The sequence below is a fragment of the Rattus rattus genome, chromosome 14 (assembly GCF_011064425.1).
Source record: "Rattus rattus isolate New Zealand chromosome 14, Rrattus_CSIRO_v1, whole genome shotgun sequence".
In the NCBI taxonomy this organism is placed as follows: Eukaryota; Metazoa; Chordata; class Mammalia; order Rodentia; family Muridae; genus Rattus; species Rattus rattus.
The window spans coordinates 26,598,418-26,619,205 of record NC_046167.1 but is presented as its reverse complement, the minus strand read 5'-3'; the positions used below and the strand labels follow the sequence as shown (position 1 = coordinate 26,619,205).

The window sequence follows — 20,788 nt, the reverse complement described above, 5'->3', positions numbered from 1 at the left end:
CTGACCTGCATCTCCTCAGTTACTTAACATGCTCTGAGAAGTCACAAGTCACAGCAGATTGTGTGGGAAGATACTAGGTAATGTTTCTGTAACATAAGAGGCCAGAATCTTGTAGGAGGTCAAGCCTGGCTTACTTCCCTACATGTTTAGAAGACAGGTCCTCAGTCAGAATGAACAGGGAACACAGGACTCTTGATGTGATGTGTGACTCTTACCATATTCCTGACAAAATGTATGATGTAAATTTAATCCAGAGGAAATATCAGATAAATCCAAACTGAGGGATGAAGTAAGTAGCTCATGTTCCTTAAAATACCAAGGTCAAGAAACACAAGACAACATTTGCCAAATATTACATGAGCTCAGTACCTCCATTCATTTGAGTCTTTACTCCAAAGGAGCCACTCAATAAAGGGTCTGAGTCAACTCTCTACTCTCCATTGGGATGTAAAGACTCCTTTGGCTTTTTGCAGTTCTAAAAGCAAGGATTAGGGGTGGCAAATTTCCGTTACGTATAGGCAAAGAAAGAGAACTATTTTATAAAGAATTTCTGGGGTTGGGGATTTAGCTCAGTGGTTAGAGCGCTTGCCTAGGAAGCGCAAGGCCCTGGGTTCGATCCCCAGCTCCAAAAAAAAAAAACCAAAAAAAAAAAAAAAAAAAAAGAATTTCTGAGAAGCTAATTTGTGACACAGAAAAAGACTAAGTTAATGGAGGAGATAATAACCTCAGTATGCACAGGCTTACAACTCCTAATTCCAGTTCCTTGTGAAACTCAGTATGGCCTTTTGCCTTTGGCTTCCATGGAAAGTCCTCATATATAGTAACTCTTCTCTACCCAATTCCTCAACACAACTACTCAAGTCGATTTTTTACTAGTTGTTCTTTAAGACAAGGTAGCCCAGGCTATCCTCAAATTTACCCAAGTGAAGATGACATTGAACTTCTTCTAATCCTCCTGCCCCTACTCCTTGGGAGTTAGAAATACATGCCTGTACCACTACAGCCAAGTTATATGGGTTGGAGGCTGAAAACCAGTAATTGCTGGCAAGGGGCTATGCCAACTGAGTTACCCGAGTCAATTTTACTAGATCTCTGTTAGGTATTACTGACAGAATCGTAATGTTTGTCCCACGCAGCCTCCAAGACTGACAACAGCATACCTTCTGGTTTTCAGACTCAAACTGCATCACTTCTTGTGTGTGGGTAGACTTTGGACACATTGGAGCTTAGTTTATCTAAAGACTATGGCTTCCGTCTGTCTTGTTCTCTCTCAGGTAAATTAGTCTGCAAGATGCTATATTACTAGTTGCAGAGGCCAATGTGGCAGGAAGTGATGCTTCACCCAACCATTGGTGAAAGTCTGATGTGAGAACAACCTTGTGAGTCAATGTGGAAGCAAAAAGAGTATAGAGCCCTTGAGATAATGGCAAGCCCAAATGACGGCAGAGAGCAATCTTTCATATTCAAGGTCCTGCACTAGAAATTCTGACAGGTGATGCTATACACCTTGAAAACTAAGAAGAGTCTCTGGATAATAAATCTTATTTGAACTAACATGGTTTTTGTGTGTTTGTTTTCAAAGCACCGAAATGGCTCACTTTGGTGATCTGAGGGGTAATACACAAACTGGTCAGAACAGGTACAGAGGGATCGGAGTTCTGAAAATAAACATACTCTCTAGAGTCCTGTCACACAACTGACAATGCTATGTGATATGATGAGGAGCAATCCTAAGAGATTCACTCTCTTGCTGGTAAACAGGGTCTCTAAGACCCTTTAGCTAGGCGCTCTCTAACTCAATCAATGAAATATATCATATTCAACTTGCAGTTCTAAGGACAATTATATTATGTTCTATGCGACACTTTGATCATTTTTCAACATCTAAAATATGTGAAAACAAGAAACAAGTTTCCAATATACACTGGTCGTTTTGAAATCTCCAGCACACAGAGGCTGCTGGTCACAAATTCATGACCAGAGATGTCAAGGCATATTCTTCCACCTGAGCCAAGGGTGTTTGGAGAGAGCAAAAGGTAACCAAGATGGCCTCTCAGAAGCAACAGTGTTCCACAGAGGCACCCTGGGATCTGTCTGTGAATATTCCAGAACTCCTTCTGAATATAGCCATGTCACTGGCAGGCAGCACAATCAGTAGGTGCTCACATTCTTTTCAGTGGTTTACTGCTGCATAAATGGATGGCAGAGTTGTAGATAAGGCCATGCACAACTTCCTGCACATTGGAAACCATGTCTGGGTCTCCTGTAACGCTTCTGAAACAGTGCACACAGCAGATACACTGTGTCATTCAGAGAATGTCAGCAAGGATAAAAGTTTTTCCAAGTATTTCTGATGCACAACTGATTCACCATGTGTGCCAAGTCTACAGATATGAAAAACCAACTGTAGCAGCTTTGCTGGATATCTTTAAAACAATCCCACAAACGAAAAAAAATGGAAATGAAGAAACGATGCAACTTCTCAACCACATCAACTTTGGCTTCTAGACTACAAAAGGCACTGTGATGCTATAAAATAACAAACTTTTACTAATGGTTTTCAAATTACACACATTAAAAAAGTCAGCAAACATCCTTGAAGAAACAAAGGGTGTAAATCAGCTCACCACACCAAGAGAAAACACCGCCAATGGAAGGGATGAAACACAGACAGCAGCCAACCCTGACCTGTGAAGCTGAACGGTAAGCACAAGCCTATCCACCTCAGCCTATCCACCTCAGCACCTGAGCTGCTGAGGGGGGAGGACTGTTGAGTTCCACATAACCTCAGACTACACAGTGAGTTCTAGTCTAGCCTAAGTAACAGAGCAAATCTCTTGTTTCAAACAGGTCAATAAAATTAAAATCAAGAATCAGAGATAATGGTGGCTAAAATAGCAGTAATGAGTTAAAAATCCCCCCCCTTTTTTTAAAGATTTATTTATTTCTTATATATGAGTACCCTGTAGCAGTTTTCAGACACACCAGAAGAGGGCATCAGACCTCATTACAGATGGTTGTGAGCCACCATGTGGTTGCTGGGAATTGAACTCAGGACCTCTGCAAGAACAGTCAGTGCTCTTAACCACTGAGTCATCTCTCCAGCTCCAAGTTAAATCTTAAAGTCATTTAAAATCTTGAAGTTCTGTAATTAAGGAACAAAATAGTAAATGTAAAATCTTTCCTGGAGAGGTAAAAAGCCAGATTTCATATCCTACCCAATAACCATAAACATATTCTGAAATTGCTAAGTTTCTCAAGGGCTAACTAAGGGGTTTGTGATGTGTTTTATAAAAACAATGATATGTTTATAGAGCGTGGCATGGTGCCCTGGGAGGGCAGACCTCAGTGGGCCCATACTCAGGCATCCCTCTCCCCAGATACCAGCCATAAGACGGGTGTAGTATAGAACAGAGTTTATCTGGGGACACATGAAGGGGAGTTGAGAAGGGAGTAGAGGCAGAGACAGAAGGGAAAGCAAGAAAGAGAAAATGAGAAAAGACTGACCAGGAACACATGGAGAGAGGAATGAGGGGAAAGGGAAGAGGGAGAAAGGAGTCAGAAAGAAACAAAGGGGTAAAGAGTCAAAGAGAGCAAAGGGAGGCCAAACTTCTATAGCAAGCCAGGCCTACATGGCTGTTGCCAGGTAAGTATTGGGTAGAGCTTAGAAGGAATGCTAACAGCTCAGTGGTAAAGCACTTGCCCAGTATACACAAGGCTCTAGATTCTATCCCCAAGACAACACCTAAAGAAATTTTAAACGTAAGGCCAGGGGGAGGTGGTCAGTGATTATCTCAACACTAAGGAAGAGAAGGCCATACTGTCAAAAAAGGGGAGGTCATGGATTAGTAGAATTAATACTGTGGAAATGGCCATCCTAACAAAAGCAGTTTACATGTTCAATGTAATTCCCTTCAAAATTCCAATGCAGCTCTTCAAAGAAAATAAAAAAGCAATCTCAATTTTATATACAAAAAAAAAAATCCCAAAACAATAAAAACACTGCTGAAAGTACCAAAATTCCCCATTTTAAGAGCAAAGATACATTGATCAATGAAATAGAGGACCCAGATTTAAGACTGCATACTTATGGTGACCTGGTTTTACAGAAAATACTCTATCTTCAACTAATGGTGTTGGTCACACTGGGTGGCTAAAGAAGAAAAATTCATCTAGATCTGTATCTTTCAACCTGTACAAAACTCAAATGCAAGAGAACCTCAGTGTTAAGACCTAATTCCCTAAATCCAACAGAAGAGAAAGTACACAATAGACTTAAATTCACAGACATAGGAGAGGACTTTCTAAACAGTACCAGGCTTACACAGACACAAACATCATAATTAGCAAAAGGGATCAAAAGAAACTAAAGTTTCTGTATAGCGGTTACCATCTGTCAAAGTATCACTGGCTACACTTGTGACACTGGGTTAGTACTTAGGACTGGGGCACAGTTGGGGCATGGAGACACAATCCTTGAGTGCCAGCATTTGGGAGTATTGGTATAGTGCACTCCAAGCCATCCAGCGATACCAGCAACACTGGAACCAAACTGGGAGGGAACAAAAGGTGAAATACAAATGACTTAATGTTCACATCCTTAGCCATTAGAGAAATACAAATCAAAACTACATTAAGATATCATCTGACTGTACTCAGAATGGCCAAAGTCAAAAAATAATTAGCGGCAGACCCTGGTGAAGATTCAGGGAAATATGAACACTTATATTGTGCTGGTGAGAGTACAAACTGGTGTAGCCACTATGAAGACTGGTGTGAAGGTCCCTCCAAAAGCTAGAAATACACATATCAATATGGTTCAACTATGCCTTTCAGTGGAAATATCCAAAGGATTCTATTCCAGCTGCAGAGATACTTGTTCACCCACATTCACTGTTGCTCTGACTCACACGAACAGCCTAGGTGCCCATTAATTGATGAGCGGATAATAAAAATGTAGTGCATGTACACAATGGGATATGATTTAGCTGTTAAGAAAATTAAATTATGAAATTTGCAGGTAGATAGATGAAACTAGAAACAATCATTCTGAGTAGAGGGGACCCAGACCCAGAAAGTCAATCACTGATTTTTTTTTTCCTCTCATGTGGATATTAGCTTCTTTGAATCTTAAATATGTATGTTTCATTTGGGATATAGAGTTAGGGAACTAGTAAGAGGTTATAGGGATGTGGAACTCTTTCGAAGGAAGGATTGCAGAATGTAATGATACCAAGGGAAAGGGGAGCAAATTCAGTGGACTAGGGAATGAAACAGCAGGTTAAAGGACAGTCATAAGGAGGAATAACACTAAAGAGCTTTTGAAAACACAACACAGAAACCTACTACTGTGGAGGTAGCCTAAACTATATACATATACAGAATCTAAATGGGGCCCTGAACAGCCTGCTATCCCAGGGGCACCTAGATTCTCTTGCTGCCTCTCCCCCTCCCCCCCACCCCCTCATCAGACCTGAGACTCCTGAACCATACAAGTTAGCTTCCCCTCTCCACCCCTTTCCCCACCCCCATCTTCCCTGCTGGCTGAGCCCTCTGGACCAAGCCAACCTGCCCTGATCATCCTGCTATTCGGGATGGGGGCGGTGTCTATTCTCCAACACCTCTCCAGCTCCATCAGATTGCTGAACCAAACAGGTATGCTCCCTTCCCCTACCCATCTTCTCTGCTGGTTGAGCCCTCTGAGTAGTCTGAGCCCTCTGGGCTAAGCCAAGATGCCCTTAGTAGCCTGCTAGCCAGGGAGACCTCCATTCTCCTGCCACCTTTCTGCTCATCTTCATTGGACATGTCCTGAACCATGCATACAGATGTACAGGTCAGGAACCATACAGCCCAAGGATCCAAGGATACCCACTAGAGGCCTGCCACCAGGACCATTGAGGTATGGCAGAACATCCAGGGATCAAAGCCATCCAGATGGTTAAAGGCCTTCAGAAGAAGACAACAGAAGCCATGAGAATGTGACACCTTCAGAACATAACTACACTTCTACAGCTAGACCTGGATATCCTCCTAACACAACTGAAACACAAGAAAATGACCTAAAATCTGATCTTATAAAGATGATAGAAGCTATCCCTTAAAGACATACAGGAAAATGCAATTAAACAGATGAAGGAAATAAATAAAACTGTTCAGGACCTGAGAATGGAAACAGAAACAATAAAGAACAAACAAACTGAGGAAACCCTAGAGATGGAAAACCTAGGGAAAAGAACAACAACAAAAGATGTGAGCATGGCCACCAGAACACAGAAGAAGAGAGAATCTCAGGGGCAGACGATACAATAGAAGAAATTGATACAGCAGTCAAAGAAAATGTTAAATCTAAAGACTTTCCAAACCCAAACATCCAGGAAATCTGGGACACCTAAGAATAACAGGAACAGAAGAAGGTGAAGGGTCCCAGCTCCAAGGCCCAGAAAATATTCTCAACAAAAATCATAGAAAAAAACTTTACCTACCTAATGAAAGAGATGTTTATAACCATCCCAAAAGCTTATGGAACACCAATTAGATTGGACTAGAAAATCCTCCCGCCATATAATAATCAAAATACAAAATCTACAGAACACAAAAAGAATATTAAAAGCATCAAGGGAAAAAGGCCAGGTAACCTACAAAGGCAGACGATCAGAATTACACACGACTTCTCCACAGAGACTCTAAAAGCCAGAAGAGCCTGGACAGATATCGTAAAACCTCTTAAAAAAACACACAGGTGCCAACCTAGACTATTATATCCAACAAAACTCTCAATCACCATAGATGGAAAAAACAAAATATTTTAAGATAATTCTAACAATATCTATCTACAAATCCAGCTCTACAGTCAATACTAGAAGGAAAACTAAAACCCAAAAGAGGTTAAGTACATCCAAAAAATAAAAAATAATCAAAATCAGGGATGAAATCAATCAGTTAGAAACAAAGAAAACAATACAAAGAATCAACAAAACAAAGAACTGGATCTTTGAGAAAATCAACAAAATAGGCAAACCCCCAAACTAACCAAGAGACAAGACAATATCCAGATAAACAAAATCAGTAATGAAAAGGGAGACATAACAACTGACATTAGGAAATTCAAATCATTAGGTCTTACTTCAAAAGCCTGTACTTCACAAAACTGGACTATCTTAAGGAAATGGATTATTTTCTAGACAGATACCACTTACCAACCAAACTTAAATCAAGATCAGGTAAACTATTTAAAAAGCCCCATAATCCCTAATGAAGTACAAGTCTCCCAACCAAAATAAAGGCCAGGGCCAGATGGTTTTACCAGGCTTTCAAAGAGGAGCTAGCTAATACCAATTCTCCTTAAATGATTACACGAAATAGAAACAGAAGGAACACGGCTGAACTCATTCTATTAGGGCACAGTCACCCTGATACATAAACCACACAAAGACTTAACAAAAAAATGAGAACTTCAACCCAATTTGTCTTATGAACATTGATGTAAAAATACTCAATAAAATATTTGAAAACCAAATCCAGGAACAAACACATCAAAGACATCATCCATCAAGATGGATGAAACGTAGGTTTCATCCCAGGGATGCAGGGATGGTTTAATATGTGAAATTCTATCAACATAATCCACCATATAAACAAACTGGAAAATAAAAATCACATGATTATGCCATTAGATGCTAAAAAAAACCTTTGATAAAATCCAACACTCCTTCATGTAAAGGTATCAGAGAAATCAGAGATACAGGGCACATACCTAAACATAATCAAAGCAATATTCAGTAAGCCAACTCAAACTAAATGCAGAGAAACTAAAAGTATTTCCATTAAAAGCAGGGACAAGGCTGTCTACTCTCTCCCTATCTATTCAATATGGTACTTGAAGTCCTAGCCAGAGCAATAAGACAACTAAAGGATATCAAGGGGATATGAATTGGAAAGGAAGGAGTCAAAGTATCAAAATTTGCAGGTGATATGATAGTACAAATAAGTGACCCCAAAAATTGTACCAGAATTCCTATAGCTAATAAACCACTTCAGCAAAGTGGGTGGATACAAAATTAAAGAAATCACTAGCCCTCCTTTATACAAATGGTAAATGGACTGAGAAAGAAATTTGGGAAACAACACCCTCTACAATGGCCACAAATAATATAAAACATCTTGGTGGAACTGTAACCAATCAAGTGAAAGTGTATAACAAGAATTTCAAATTCCTGAAGAAAGAAATTGAAGAAGATATCAGATGGAAAGACCTCCTATGCTCAAGGATGGCCCTCTCACCAAAAATAATCTTCAGATTCAACGTAATCCGCATCAAAATTCCAACATAGTTTTCTATAGACTTCAGAAGAGCAATTCTCAGCCTCATATGGAAAAACAAGAAACCCAGTACAGCAAACAATCATGAACAATAAAAGAACTTCAGGAGGAATCACCATCCCTGACCTCAAGCTGTACTTCAGAGCAATAGTGATAAACACTGCAAAGTATTGGTACAGAAACAGACAATGTTGATCAATGGAATCAAATCAAAGTCTCAGAAATAAAACACAGACCTCTGGACACCTGATTTCTGATAAAGAAGGCAAAACCATACAATGGAAAAATGAAAGCACTTTCAACAATGGTACTGGACTAACTGGACGTCTCTATGTAAAAGATTGCAAATCTATCACCTTGGGGGAAAAAAGTCTAAGTGAATCAAGTACCTCAAAATAAAACCGAATACATTAAGTCTCAAAAAAGTGAAAGTGGAAATACCCTTGAACACACTGATACAACATACAACTTGCTAAACAGAACACCAATGGCTCAGGATCTAAGAGCAACAGTAGATAGAAAAATGGGACCTCACAAAACTGCAAATCTTCTCTAAGGCAAAGGACAGCCAAAGGACAAATTGGCAGCCTACAGATTGGGAAAGGATCTTCACCAACTGTATATCTGAAAGATGTCTAATATCCAAAGTTTACAAAGACTTCAACAAGTTAGACACTAATAACGCAATTTAAAAATGGGGTACAGAACTAAACAATTCTCAAGAGAGGAATCTCAAATAGCCCAGAAGTCTTTGAGAAATGTTCAGTCCTTAGTCGACAGGGAAATACAAATCAAAAGAACTCTGAGATTCCATCTGATCCCCTTCAGAATGGCCAAGATCAAACACATGCTGTCAAGGATGTGGAACAAGAGGAACCCTCCTTCATTGCTGGTGGGAGTGCACTTTGGAAATTAATTTGGTGTTTCCTCAGAAAACTAGAAATAGTTCTACCTCAAGACCCAGCTACACCACTCCTGGGCATATACTCAAAAGATGTTCTTCTATCTCACAAAAACACATGCCCAACTATGTTCATAACAGCTTTATTTATAATAACAAGAAACTGGAAACAAACTAGATGTCCCTCAACTGAAGAATGGATAAAGAAAATGTGGTTCATCTACTCAATGGAATACTATTCAGCTATTAAAAACCAAGACATCATGAATTTTGCAGGCAAATAAATAGAACTTGAGAATATCATCCTGAGTGAGGGGTAACCCAATACCAAAAGCATGGATGGTATGTACTCACTTATAAGTGGATATTAGACATAAAATACAGGTACCACGTTACCACTCCACAGACTCAGAGAAGCTAAACAAGAGGAAGGCCCAAATGGAGAAGCTTGAAACTCAGAAGGGGGAATAAAATAGTCATAAGAGGCAGATGGAGAGGGAACTTTTAGGGAAGGGGATGGGGAGGGGAATGGAGGATTTGGATCAAGTGTAGGGAAGGACAGGAGAGATGGCTAGATGGCCATGAAAACAGAATGGAAACCTGCCACTGATGAGGGTGAAGAAGGTGGGGGAACCTCCAGATACAGACAGAGACCTAGGATAAGGAAGGCACCCAAGAATCAACAGGGGTGACCAAAGCCGTGACTCACTACACTGGCGATATGGAACCTGAAGAGGCCACCTCTTGTAGGCAGACAGAAACCCCAGTGGAGTGACAGAGACACCAACTCACCCACAAAACTTTCAACCCAAAATGTATCCTGTCTACAAGTAAGACAGGCACAGGGGAGGGAGCAGAGACTGAGGCAATGGACAACCAATAACTGGCCCAACTTGAGACCTATCCCGTGGGCCAAGCGCCAATCCCTAACACTGCTAATGACACTCTGTCATGCTTGCTAACAGGAGCATGCTGTCCTCTAAGAGACTACACCCAACAGCAGACTCAGACAGAGACAGCCACAGCCAAACAGTGGATGTAGCCTGGGGACTCTTACGGAAGAACAGGAGGAAGGATTGCTGTCCCGAAGGGGATAGGAACTGACTGCATAGGAACTAACCTGGACCGTTGAGGATCTCAGGACCGAACCACCCACCAAAGAACATACAAGGGCTGAACCTAGGCCTCCCCGCACACATGTAGCAGATGTGCAGCTTGGTCTTCATGTGGGTCCTACACAACTGGAATGGGGCTATCCCAGGAGCTGTTTGTTGTAGGTATATGGGGTAGGTTTTTCTAGTTGGGCTGTCTTGTCTGGCCCCTGAGGAAAGGAATCACACGGCCTTGTAGAGGCCTGAAGTCCCAGGGTATGCAGACACTGGGGGGGAGGGGAGTTCACCCCCCCACTCACCCCCACCCCTGCTCAGAGGAGAATGGGAGTATAGTATAGAGAGTGGGGATTTTGGGAGGAGTGGCCAGAAGGGGGGCAGTGAGAATACAAAGTGAATTAGGAAAAAATAAATAAAATTGAAAAGGAGGAGAAGGAGACGAAGAGGAAGAAAAGGATTTACATGGAACCATCCTATAACAGAGGCTGCAATACCCCAACTAGACACCTCATGTTAGTTAAGTACCAAGAATGGTACTAGATCTGATGGCCGATGGGGTCCTATAGACTTCCAAGCATTATAGGCTATCACTATCATTCCTAGTTACCCTCTAAAGCTTGACTGTAAAACTCTTGAGTATAGAACACCACAGGAACCAAGCTGGCACTGACCTTGTAGTTTCACCCCAACTGGCTAGCTTTCATAGTGCTGCAAAAGTGGTAAACGTGTTACAGAAGGATAGGAATCAATGCTCCTGCCTAGCTCAACTCTCCGAGTCATAATAATGACTGGCCTGGTAAAATATGTCTACTAGTGCAATAGTAGTACAATTGTTACAGGAGTTTCTGATTGGATTTAAGGCTCACTTTGCAGGATGAAACCCACACTTGGCATAGTTTTTAGAGTCAATAACCTGTGTGTAGAAAGGTCATAGACCCTAGGGAAGAAGCTTCTATTATTCTGCTAAGTGGACATAGTATTAAACTATCTGCTTAATAAGTATTGTTATGCCAATAGATTAGTGCATCTCTCAAACCTCATCAGAGATGCTTTCTTTTTGCAGTACACAGGGATTAACAGAGACCCACAACTGGTCAATGTACAGAAGAGAATAAGTCTGCGAAGTGCTCAGGCCTAAATGGGACATCATATCACATTCCCTCCTTCAAAGGCTCAGACATCTTTGCAGAAGAAGGGACAGAAAGATTGCAGTACAAGCCAGAGGTAGCATATGACTACAAGGAAAGTGTTCTCCAGGCATAACAGGACAGTAGCACATTAAGAACAATATGAATTCCCCGTGTTTGTGACAGCTTGCAACATAAGACATGTTCAAGCTAGTGCCAGACAAAATTCCAGCATAGGAAGTGTTAGGTAGGCATGAACTTCCATTGCAGCTGAGAAACCATTAGCGTTTGACACCTGTGGGAGAAGGAAAGTCAGTTTTCTTTTAAGAGTGTAACCCCTGGCAGGTCAATGTTTGGGCAGGCCCCATTCCAAAGAGTATTTAGTTGCACAGATTGGACTAAATGGGTTTAGAGAGGAGCAGATGGAGAACATGAGGTTGAGTGGATAGACAGGTAGACCAAGTAGGGGACCGAAGAAAATGAACATTATAAAAATGCATTTTAGGAAATTCTCAAGGAATTCACAAAAATACCAATCTAGAGTAAAACACTTGCCTACATGTCTTCAACATTCAGCTGTGCCAATACCTGCAAGCGTTATGAACTCCCATGTACAGTATATCCCAGTCATCCTTCCGCCAGGTCTGTATCAGAAGAATCTAAAACAGAAGTGACCTGCAATTCATCACTCACCAAAGGCTGCTGCAAGGCTTTTGGAACAAACTGGCATGGATATAACTGTAACTAACAATTATCTTCAGTGTAACACAGCTATATTTCCCTGGGCACCAGGAGCCATATGTGCAACTTATGTCTTGTGTCTATCATCTAGAGCAGAGGACAATGATCATGACTGAGGGACAGAACAATCACAAACCCTAGGTAACAATCAACAACAAAACCAGACTGAGATTCTTTTGGAATAGTAGTACAACCATGGGCTATCAATCACTTAGCCCAGAGACATTATCATGGCTATAGTCCTTTTGAAATGTCTTTACACAATTCACTTTCACACCAAAACCACAGGTGCAGTTTTTTATAGAAAAGTCCACTACAAAGTCAAAACTAATATACAGAATGCAAACATTCTGATGAAGGTGAAGAAAAAGTATTCAAGGTTTTCCATGTCTTTATTAAAAAGTTGTCCCTTGTAAGAAAACAGTCGCTCATTTGCAGGAATTGATAGGAATTTCAAAGCTACCAAGAGATCTGACAGGCAGAATCTTGTGAGTTATCATTTGTGAGCTGTCAGACCAATACTTCTCAACTTTTATCATGGCAGGCCACTTTTCTCCGAAGGAAGGGAGTTACAGCAACAAATACAGGTGGTTTATAGAGCTGAGAAACAGTGGATAATTTCCTTTCTGAGCTTTCTGAAACTGGATCTAGCCAGACTCATTCCTAAAAGAAATGTTAGGGGATGTCTAACGATCTGATCAAGACTGGTAGAACTTATCTTTACACCCAATGCCCCTCTCTAGGAACAGCAAACATTTAATATACAGCATATTTATATACATTTCAAGCCTCTGAAGAAAATAAAATAACCCTGGCTTCAGCTTCTTTCTATCTCAACATTTAACAAAACCCTCTTTATTATAAACAAACCAAACAGGGAGCTAGATTAATGCAGCCACTCAAGCAAGCACCTACTCAGACCCAAAGTCTATTATGTTTCAAAGAAATTCTATATAATTGGAAGTCATTCTGAACCTGAGGGGCTTCACTTTAATTTATATTTGTACTACTGTTGCATTTTTGTACACATTCACATTGTGGGTGACTCTGTGTGTGCTAACAGTAAGCTTTATATCTTTCCATAATCCTGTGTTCTAAACCAACATTCCACCCTTCCTCCTCTCCTATTATTCTTCTTTCTTACTCAGCTTTGTAACTGTTAGACTAGATCCATCCTTACCTCTACACTCAGAGCAGTGCTGGGTACAGAATTGAGAGAAGAGCTGTGACTTTTCCTATCAGTGTTTAGTCTTTTTTTCTCGACCTCTGAGTGACTTCATGGAAGATAAGTCCTAGAGAGTTAGTTAAACTGCCCACAACTTTCAAAACCACAAAGAATCTCACACTACTATAAAGGGTAGCAAATTCTCAATGGGCATCAAAGAAGCCTGCCTACCTTAACACAAGTTACTGATACTACAAACAAACACTGCCTCCTTTCTATTTTTAGAGCGTGGTGCGGAAATGCATATATCTGCCATTAAAAAAAAAAAAAACCTCAGATAGTCTGGGAGAGTCGTGAACAAACTATCAATCTTCAATACTAGTAGTTGCCTGGAATGATTCTCAAGATAGAAGAAAGACAGTGACACTCAAGAAGTCTTGACATGTAATTTTAAAAATTTACTAATAATTTAACAATATACAGTTGTCCCCCAGTAGCTGCAGGTGATTATTCCAGGATCCTGTTAGATATCAGAGTCTGCTGGTATTCAAGTCCCTCCAAGAAATGGCCAAGTGTTTGCACACAGCTGACACACACCTTCTATACATAGTGATGCTCTCTGAATTACTTATAACACTGACTATAACTATTATTTAGATAGTTATTAACATGTATGCCCAAGAGACGCAAAACAAGTTTACATGTATTCAGTACAGATACAATTGTTTAAAAGTATTTGTGGTCTGCAGTTAAATGAATCCATATACAGAACACAAGGATACCAAAGACCAACCATAACAGAGAAATTGAAATATTCAAACATAGATATGCAAAGACACACAGTGAATCTATGCAGTTTTACTTAAATCTGTTGCCATTACATGATTCAGTACCAAAATAACCCTAGAGCAGCAGGTTGCACTGCCAACCAGCCCAACTGCATCTCAGAGCTACTTGGAAACTTTTAAATAAACCTACTCATTCTATTGAAGAGGCTTACATTTCTGCTCTAAATAATACCAATGCTGAAAACTTCTGGTTAGATAAATTCTTGATGTATCTGTTGAACTTGGGAGGTAGAATACTATTTTTATGACAAATTAGTACTTAGAGGTCTAAACTAGCATAATCATAAAAATGGACTGTAGAGAACCTACAGCCTCCACTAGAGATCTCACTGCCAGCTTTATGCTCTAAATTACTCTAAGTCTGAAGAACAGGTCTGTGGTCTTCTAGAGGTTTTTCTCAAAGAGGCCTCACAAATGAACTTAGGTGTATCTTAGAGCATGTCCTGGTTAGGGTTTCTATTGCTGAGATGAATCACCATGACCAACGACCACGCTGGGGAGGAAAAGGTTTTGTGGGTGACATTTCCAGATCATAGCTCATCATTAGAGGAAGTCAGGAAAGAAACTCAACACAGCTGGATATGCTTCACACATCTTGCTCAGCCCACTTTCTTGTAAAACCCAAGAGCACCAGCCCAGGGATGGTACCACCCTCATTAGGCTGGATCTTCCCCATATTGATCACTAATTGAGAAGAAAATGCCTGACAGCTGGATCTCAGGGAGGTATTTCCTCAGCTGAGTCCTTCCTCTCTGATGACTTGAACTTGTGTCAAGTTGACACAAAATCAGCAAGCAGAGAGAGCAAACCAGTTAACAGCACACCTCCATGGCTTCTGCATCAGCTCCAGCCGTGGCTTCCCTCAGTGGACTGTGATTCAGGATATGAAAATCAAACAAACCCTTTCCTTCCTAAGTTGCTTTGAGTCTTGGTGTTTTCATCACAGCAATCATAAGTCCAACTAGGATAAAACCCTAGTGCCAAACAGCTGATTACAACCATTATACCCATCTCTTTAGTGCATAGTAATATCCAGTTCAGTTGTGAATTATTTTTCTTTTTGTTTTTCTTTTTTTTGTGGGGGAGGGTGTTTCTAATCTCTCATTTAAAACAAAACCTCCACCAAATATAGGAAAGGAAAAATATTTCTGCAAACAGAATTCAAGAACATATCCAAAAGATCATGATTTAAAATGGTTTGTGTAATAGATCACATGGAAAGAAATCACATGATTACCTCAATACATTCAGCAAAATGTAACCCTTTATAATTAAAGTTCTGGAAAAACTAGGAATAGAAAGAACTTATCAACATAATAAAAGTCATACATAACAAACCCATACCCAACGTTATACTAATGGGGGTGGAGAGGTGGGATGGAAAGCATTTCCAATAAAATAAGGAGTAAGGCAAAGGTGTCTCTCTCTACTCCTTACCCAGTACTATTCCTTTAGCTTTAGGTAGAACAGTATGATGAAAGAAAAATAAAAGAAGTGTGAAAGAAATAAATCAGAGTAACTTTATTGGCAGATAAAAGACCACCAGAAAAACATTAGCACTAATAAAAAAACACCTTCAGCAAAGAGACAGGATACGAAAATCAATACACAAAACTTACTAGCTTTCCTAGATACCAGTAAAGATTATGTTGAGGAAGAAATCAGAAAAATAATTAAAAATAATTAAAAAACAAACAAGACCTCATAATAAAGCTAGTCAAAGAAGTAAAAAACTTCTACAATGAAAACTTTAGAACACTAAAAAAAATTACTGAAGATACTGTAAGATGGGAAATCATCCCATGCTCATAAACTAAACAATAGATATGAAAATAGCTATGCTATTTAAAAAAAAAAAATCTACAGATTGGATAAGAGTCCCATCGAAATTCCAACACCAAGATTCTTCTTCACAAATAAGAAAGGGGAAAAAAGCTTAAAATTTACAGAGAAACCAAAAGATCAGACAGCAAAGCAATCCTGAGCAAAACAGCAATGCTGGAGGCCATCACTGCGCCTGACTCCAAGCTGACTACAGAACACTGTAATAAAAACATCACTGGCACTGGCCTTAATCCCAGCACTCAGGAGGCAGAGGCAGGAGGATCTCTCTGAATTTGAGGCCAGTCTGATTTACTTAGTGACTTCCAAGACAGCCAGAGCTACAAAGACCCTGACTCGAAATGAAGATGAGAAAAGCATCATAAAGCTAATACAAGAACACAAGGCATAAATCAAAAGAAAAGCAGAGGCGACCCAGCTATGAACCAATATAACCATGGAATTTTTTTTTAAGCAAAATCAGAAAAATACACATTTGAGCAAACAGGCTCTTCAACAAATAAATATTGTTGGCAAACTGGTTATGTTCTTCTGCCATACAGAAGAAAACTAGACCCATGTGTCACCACATACAAAAAGATAACTCTAAACAGATCAAAGATTTTATTTAAAGACCTGAAACGGTAAAATTCCTAAGGACAAAGTAGAAAAAAATGTTTAAGATTCCAGTATAGGCAAATACTTCTAAACAGAACACAGTCTCTCAAGAAATAGAACAACTGATTCTCATGAAGATAAAAATTATCTTAAGAACGCTCAAGAAAATAACTGCTCGAAGAGACAACTTACAAAATGGGAGGAGTCTTTGCCGGGTATACAAATTACAGAGTTTAAAATCTAAAATGCACAAGAACTCAGAAACCTCATCACCTGTGATCAAAAACTAAGCCACCCAATCAAAGACTGGTCTAATGAATTAGAGAAACAATTCCCAAAAGATGAAAAAGAGGTAGAAACTTTCAATAAGTGTATGAACGCAAACATGTTAATGCACACCTTTAGTCCCGGCATTTGGAGCACAAGCAGGTAGAGCTCAGTGAGTTTGAGGCCAGCCTATCGTACACATTGAGTTCCACATGCAGAGATCCTGTCTCAAAAAAAGCACAGATCTCTCAAAAAAAGCACAAACGAAAAACCCAAAACGAAAACAGACAAACAAAATAACAATGACAATAAAAAATATAATAATTTAACATCACTAGCAGGAAACACAAATTACAATGAGGTTCTATTTTTCCTTCTCACCTCAATAAGAATGGCAATTACTAAGGAAACAAATAACAAATGCTGGTGAGGAAGCAGATAAGAGGAACCCCTTTATACACTAACAGTGAGAATGGAAACTAGTCCAGACTGTGATAGTCAGAATGGGGATCAATGGAAAGCAGACCTACCTTATGACTCAGTATACCTCTAACAGGTATCTGTTCAAAAGTTTAAAACACAAAACAAAACAAATTAAAAAAAAAAATACCGGCATATCCACGCTTACTGCACCACTGCCCAGTAATTGAGGAATGGAAAAAAGAAACTGTGATTTATATACAATGGAATTCATTTCTGCCATAAAGATGCAATTATGTCTCTGAAGTAAAATGGGTACAACTGGAAATAATTATATTAAACAAGTCTCAGAAGGGCAAATCATTTTCCCTCGCTTATGAGTGAGAGACATAAAATGCTGTTATGTGGAGTGGCCTGAAAATAGACGCAAAACTGTGCGTGAAAATGGCCTAATGTAAACCTGTATAATAAAATTAATTGTTAAAGTACTCTTTAATGCTTTTTGCTTGTCAATGCCGTTAGCAATATTCTACAATGGACGTGTTCACTTCTTCACTCTGCCCTTGAAAATACAGTTTTACTATGTGTTTGGGAGTTCTTACTTCAATATTCTTCTACATGTTTTTAAATGTGTAAATGGGAAGCTGCAGTTCAAAATCACCTAAAGAAAAAAAACCGAGCTAATGGACACATAAAATGACACCAGAGGGACTGAAGAGATGCCTAAGTGATTAAGAGTGCGCCTTGTTCTTCCACAGAACCCGAGATAGGTTCCCAGCACAACCACCTGTAACTCCAGATCGTGACATACACCACCTTCCTCTTACCTCAACTGCCACACACAGGTAGCACACTCTTGAGTGCGAGTGTGCACTTGCACACACGAATACACAAATTTTAATAACACTAGAAAAATCACGTAGTGCCAGAGCTTAGTATAAACTGTGAGTAACCTTATGATACTTGTTTAATAAAGCTGCTGTCCCTAACATGCAGACACTATTTATATAAGAAACAAGAAGAAAACTCTTCTTAGCATTCAAATGTAGCCTTTCACGATTGCAAGGAATACTCCACTCCAAAGGCAACAAGAATGAGTCAATACCAGTATCAATTCATTCATATAAGAAAAATTACAAGTGAATTTAACTAGATTATTTGTGTGAGGATTTTCGTAAAAACAACAAAAACGAAAAACAAGGCCTAAAGATATTTCCAATTTAATCTTTTAAGTAGGAAATTATATAAACTGTATTTTATGCCCAGTATACAATGAGTTTGATTACAAAACAATACTCAGAAAGATACTGCAAAACCAGTTACTAGGTGCAATGATGCCTCTTTTAACTTTTTTTTCAAATACACAAGTTGCCCAGACGAATCTGAAATTCGTAGGACTATAATTCTAGCCCATGCTAAAACTAGATCACTTAACTTACAGTCGACTGGTATTTTCTTTTTTAAACAGTCTGAGGTGTACCTTTTACTTTTGTTTACCCAGCAAACATACCCATAAAGTATTTATGTGTTTGTGCACAGGACTGTATATACTCGCATAGTACATATGTATGCATTTGTGCCTATATAGTCACAAGCATACTCCCTTGGGCCTAGTTTAGTTTTTAATTGGAAAAGGGGTAGAGTTGTCTGGGGGAACCCATGCCAACTCCAGTCAGGTAAAGACTGTCACAATTCCTTTTGGAAAGAGCAAATACCACCGCCACCCTAAACATAACTCTGGCAATATCCCAAAAGCACACAGCCTGGGGCCTCCCATGCCATCTCCGGGGTGCACACGCATGTAGACGCACCCCAGCACACACATGCCACACGCCCTCCCTGGACCTACTGGACCTCCCCGGCCGTGGCTAACAAAATTTCCACCATTCCGTGAGTGCAGCAGAACCGCAAGGCTCCAAGTCCTGCAGGGAGGGAAGAGGAGGGAGAGGGAGAGGCCGAGGCAGAGGCGGAGGCGGAGGCGGGCGCCACTCACCGTCGATGTTTTCCCGGTCGCTGATGTGCTGCAGATTGCAGCCAGTGTCCTCGCGGCTGAGGTCCGTGTCCGGGCGGTAGGACTCCAGCCGCGAGTGCGCATTCCTCCGGAGCTTAGGGCTGGACGACACGCAGCACGAAGTTGTGTTCCCCATCGCTGACCACCGGGCTGGTAGTCCCGGGGCGCGGGCGCAGGCTCGGGCGCAAAGGCAGGCCGCCCGCGCCCCGTGGAGGGCGGAAACCGCGCGGGGCCCGGGTCAGCAGCGGCGGCGGCGGCGGGGCCGCGCCATGGACAGCGGCAACGAGCAGGCGGCTACGGCGACCGACAGACAGCGGCCACGGCTGCTACGGCCTCAGCCCCTGGGTTGCAGCGGAGGAGCCTGAGTCTGCGACTGCGGCCCCGCGCAGAGCTCACCCCGCCGCGGCCATGGCGGGCGGCGCCGCGCAGGCCGCCTCCCACCGCGCTCTTGCTCAGCGCCCGGCTCCCAGCCGCGATTTCCGCAAGCTGTTCCGGTTCACGCCGGGGACTCGCGAGTGCGCGCGGATACAATGACGGGACCGCAGGAGCTGGAGCGTCCGCCGCGCTGCACGGTGAATCTTAGCGTGCGGACCGGGTTTCGCGAGCCCCGCCCCACGCCTGCACACGTCGGCCCCGCCCCCTCCCCGCGGCCACGCCTCACGCCCGCTTGCTTCTCTTCCACCTTTGTGCTAGGCCCCCGCGGTTTACACACAGCCCTTTTCCTTCCCACTGCTCTGGAAGCAGATTCTCCAGCCGTGAAAGTGCGCAGTAGCCGGCACCCTGTCTAAAAGTCTTCGCCCTCTAGACGCCAATGCGGCTCTCCGCTCTTCCGCTCTTGAGTCTCAACGTCAGGAAGTAGATAGTAGCCCTAGGAGCCACGAGAGGGCGCGCACTGGAGGGGGCCTGGTTGCTTGCCTCTTGGGGGCGGCCGGCCAGTGTGTTGCTAATGTTAGAAGGAGTTCCCAGTTGAGTTAGGAGCTCATCTGTCAATCTCTTCGGAGGACTTGGGAGTCAGCCTGGGGACAGGAGCTGAAGTCATGACAAATTAACTGTAATGTTCTGAGTTTTTGGACTACACTTGTTTTATGTTTCACCTGCCGTAGATTTTGTGCGTGGGTTGCCTCGTGAACCAAGATAAACGTTGAAAAGATTTAATATGAGGAAAGCCACTTAAATCCTTTCCAAATAGTGAAGGGTACTGGGGCCCTTCTACCATCCTCAACCAGGCATAAACAGGTGTAAGTCACGCCTTTAAAGTAGGGCAGTAAAGACAGGAGCATCAGGAGTTCAAAATCTTAGTGAAGGAGTCAGTAAAGGGGAGGATGTGCATGATCTTCTCTGTCCTAACTGGAGAAATGAGAAAATGATACCAAACATTAGCAATCTGTACCTGTCTTGTACTCTTTTTAAGCCTGTGCAGTCAATCCATCCACCGCTTAGG

General features: G+C 41.4%; 1 protein-coding gene across 1 annotated transcript in view; it reads right to left on the bottom strand.

Annotated features, from left to right (window-relative positions):
- The window catches only part of Ccny (cyclin Y), a 103,937-nt gene extending 84,020 nt beyond the window's left edge, over positions 1 to 19,917 (bottom strand). The window contains exon 1 of the mRNA XM_032885290.1: positions 19,330 to 19,917. Coding sequence (XP_032741181.1) covers positions 19,330 to 19,483 — 154 coding nt within the window. The 5' untranslated portion in view covers positions 19,484 to 19,917. The remainder of the gene's footprint in view (positions 1 to 19,329) is intronic.
- Between the last annotated feature and the right edge of the window lie 871 nt (positions 19,918 to 20,788).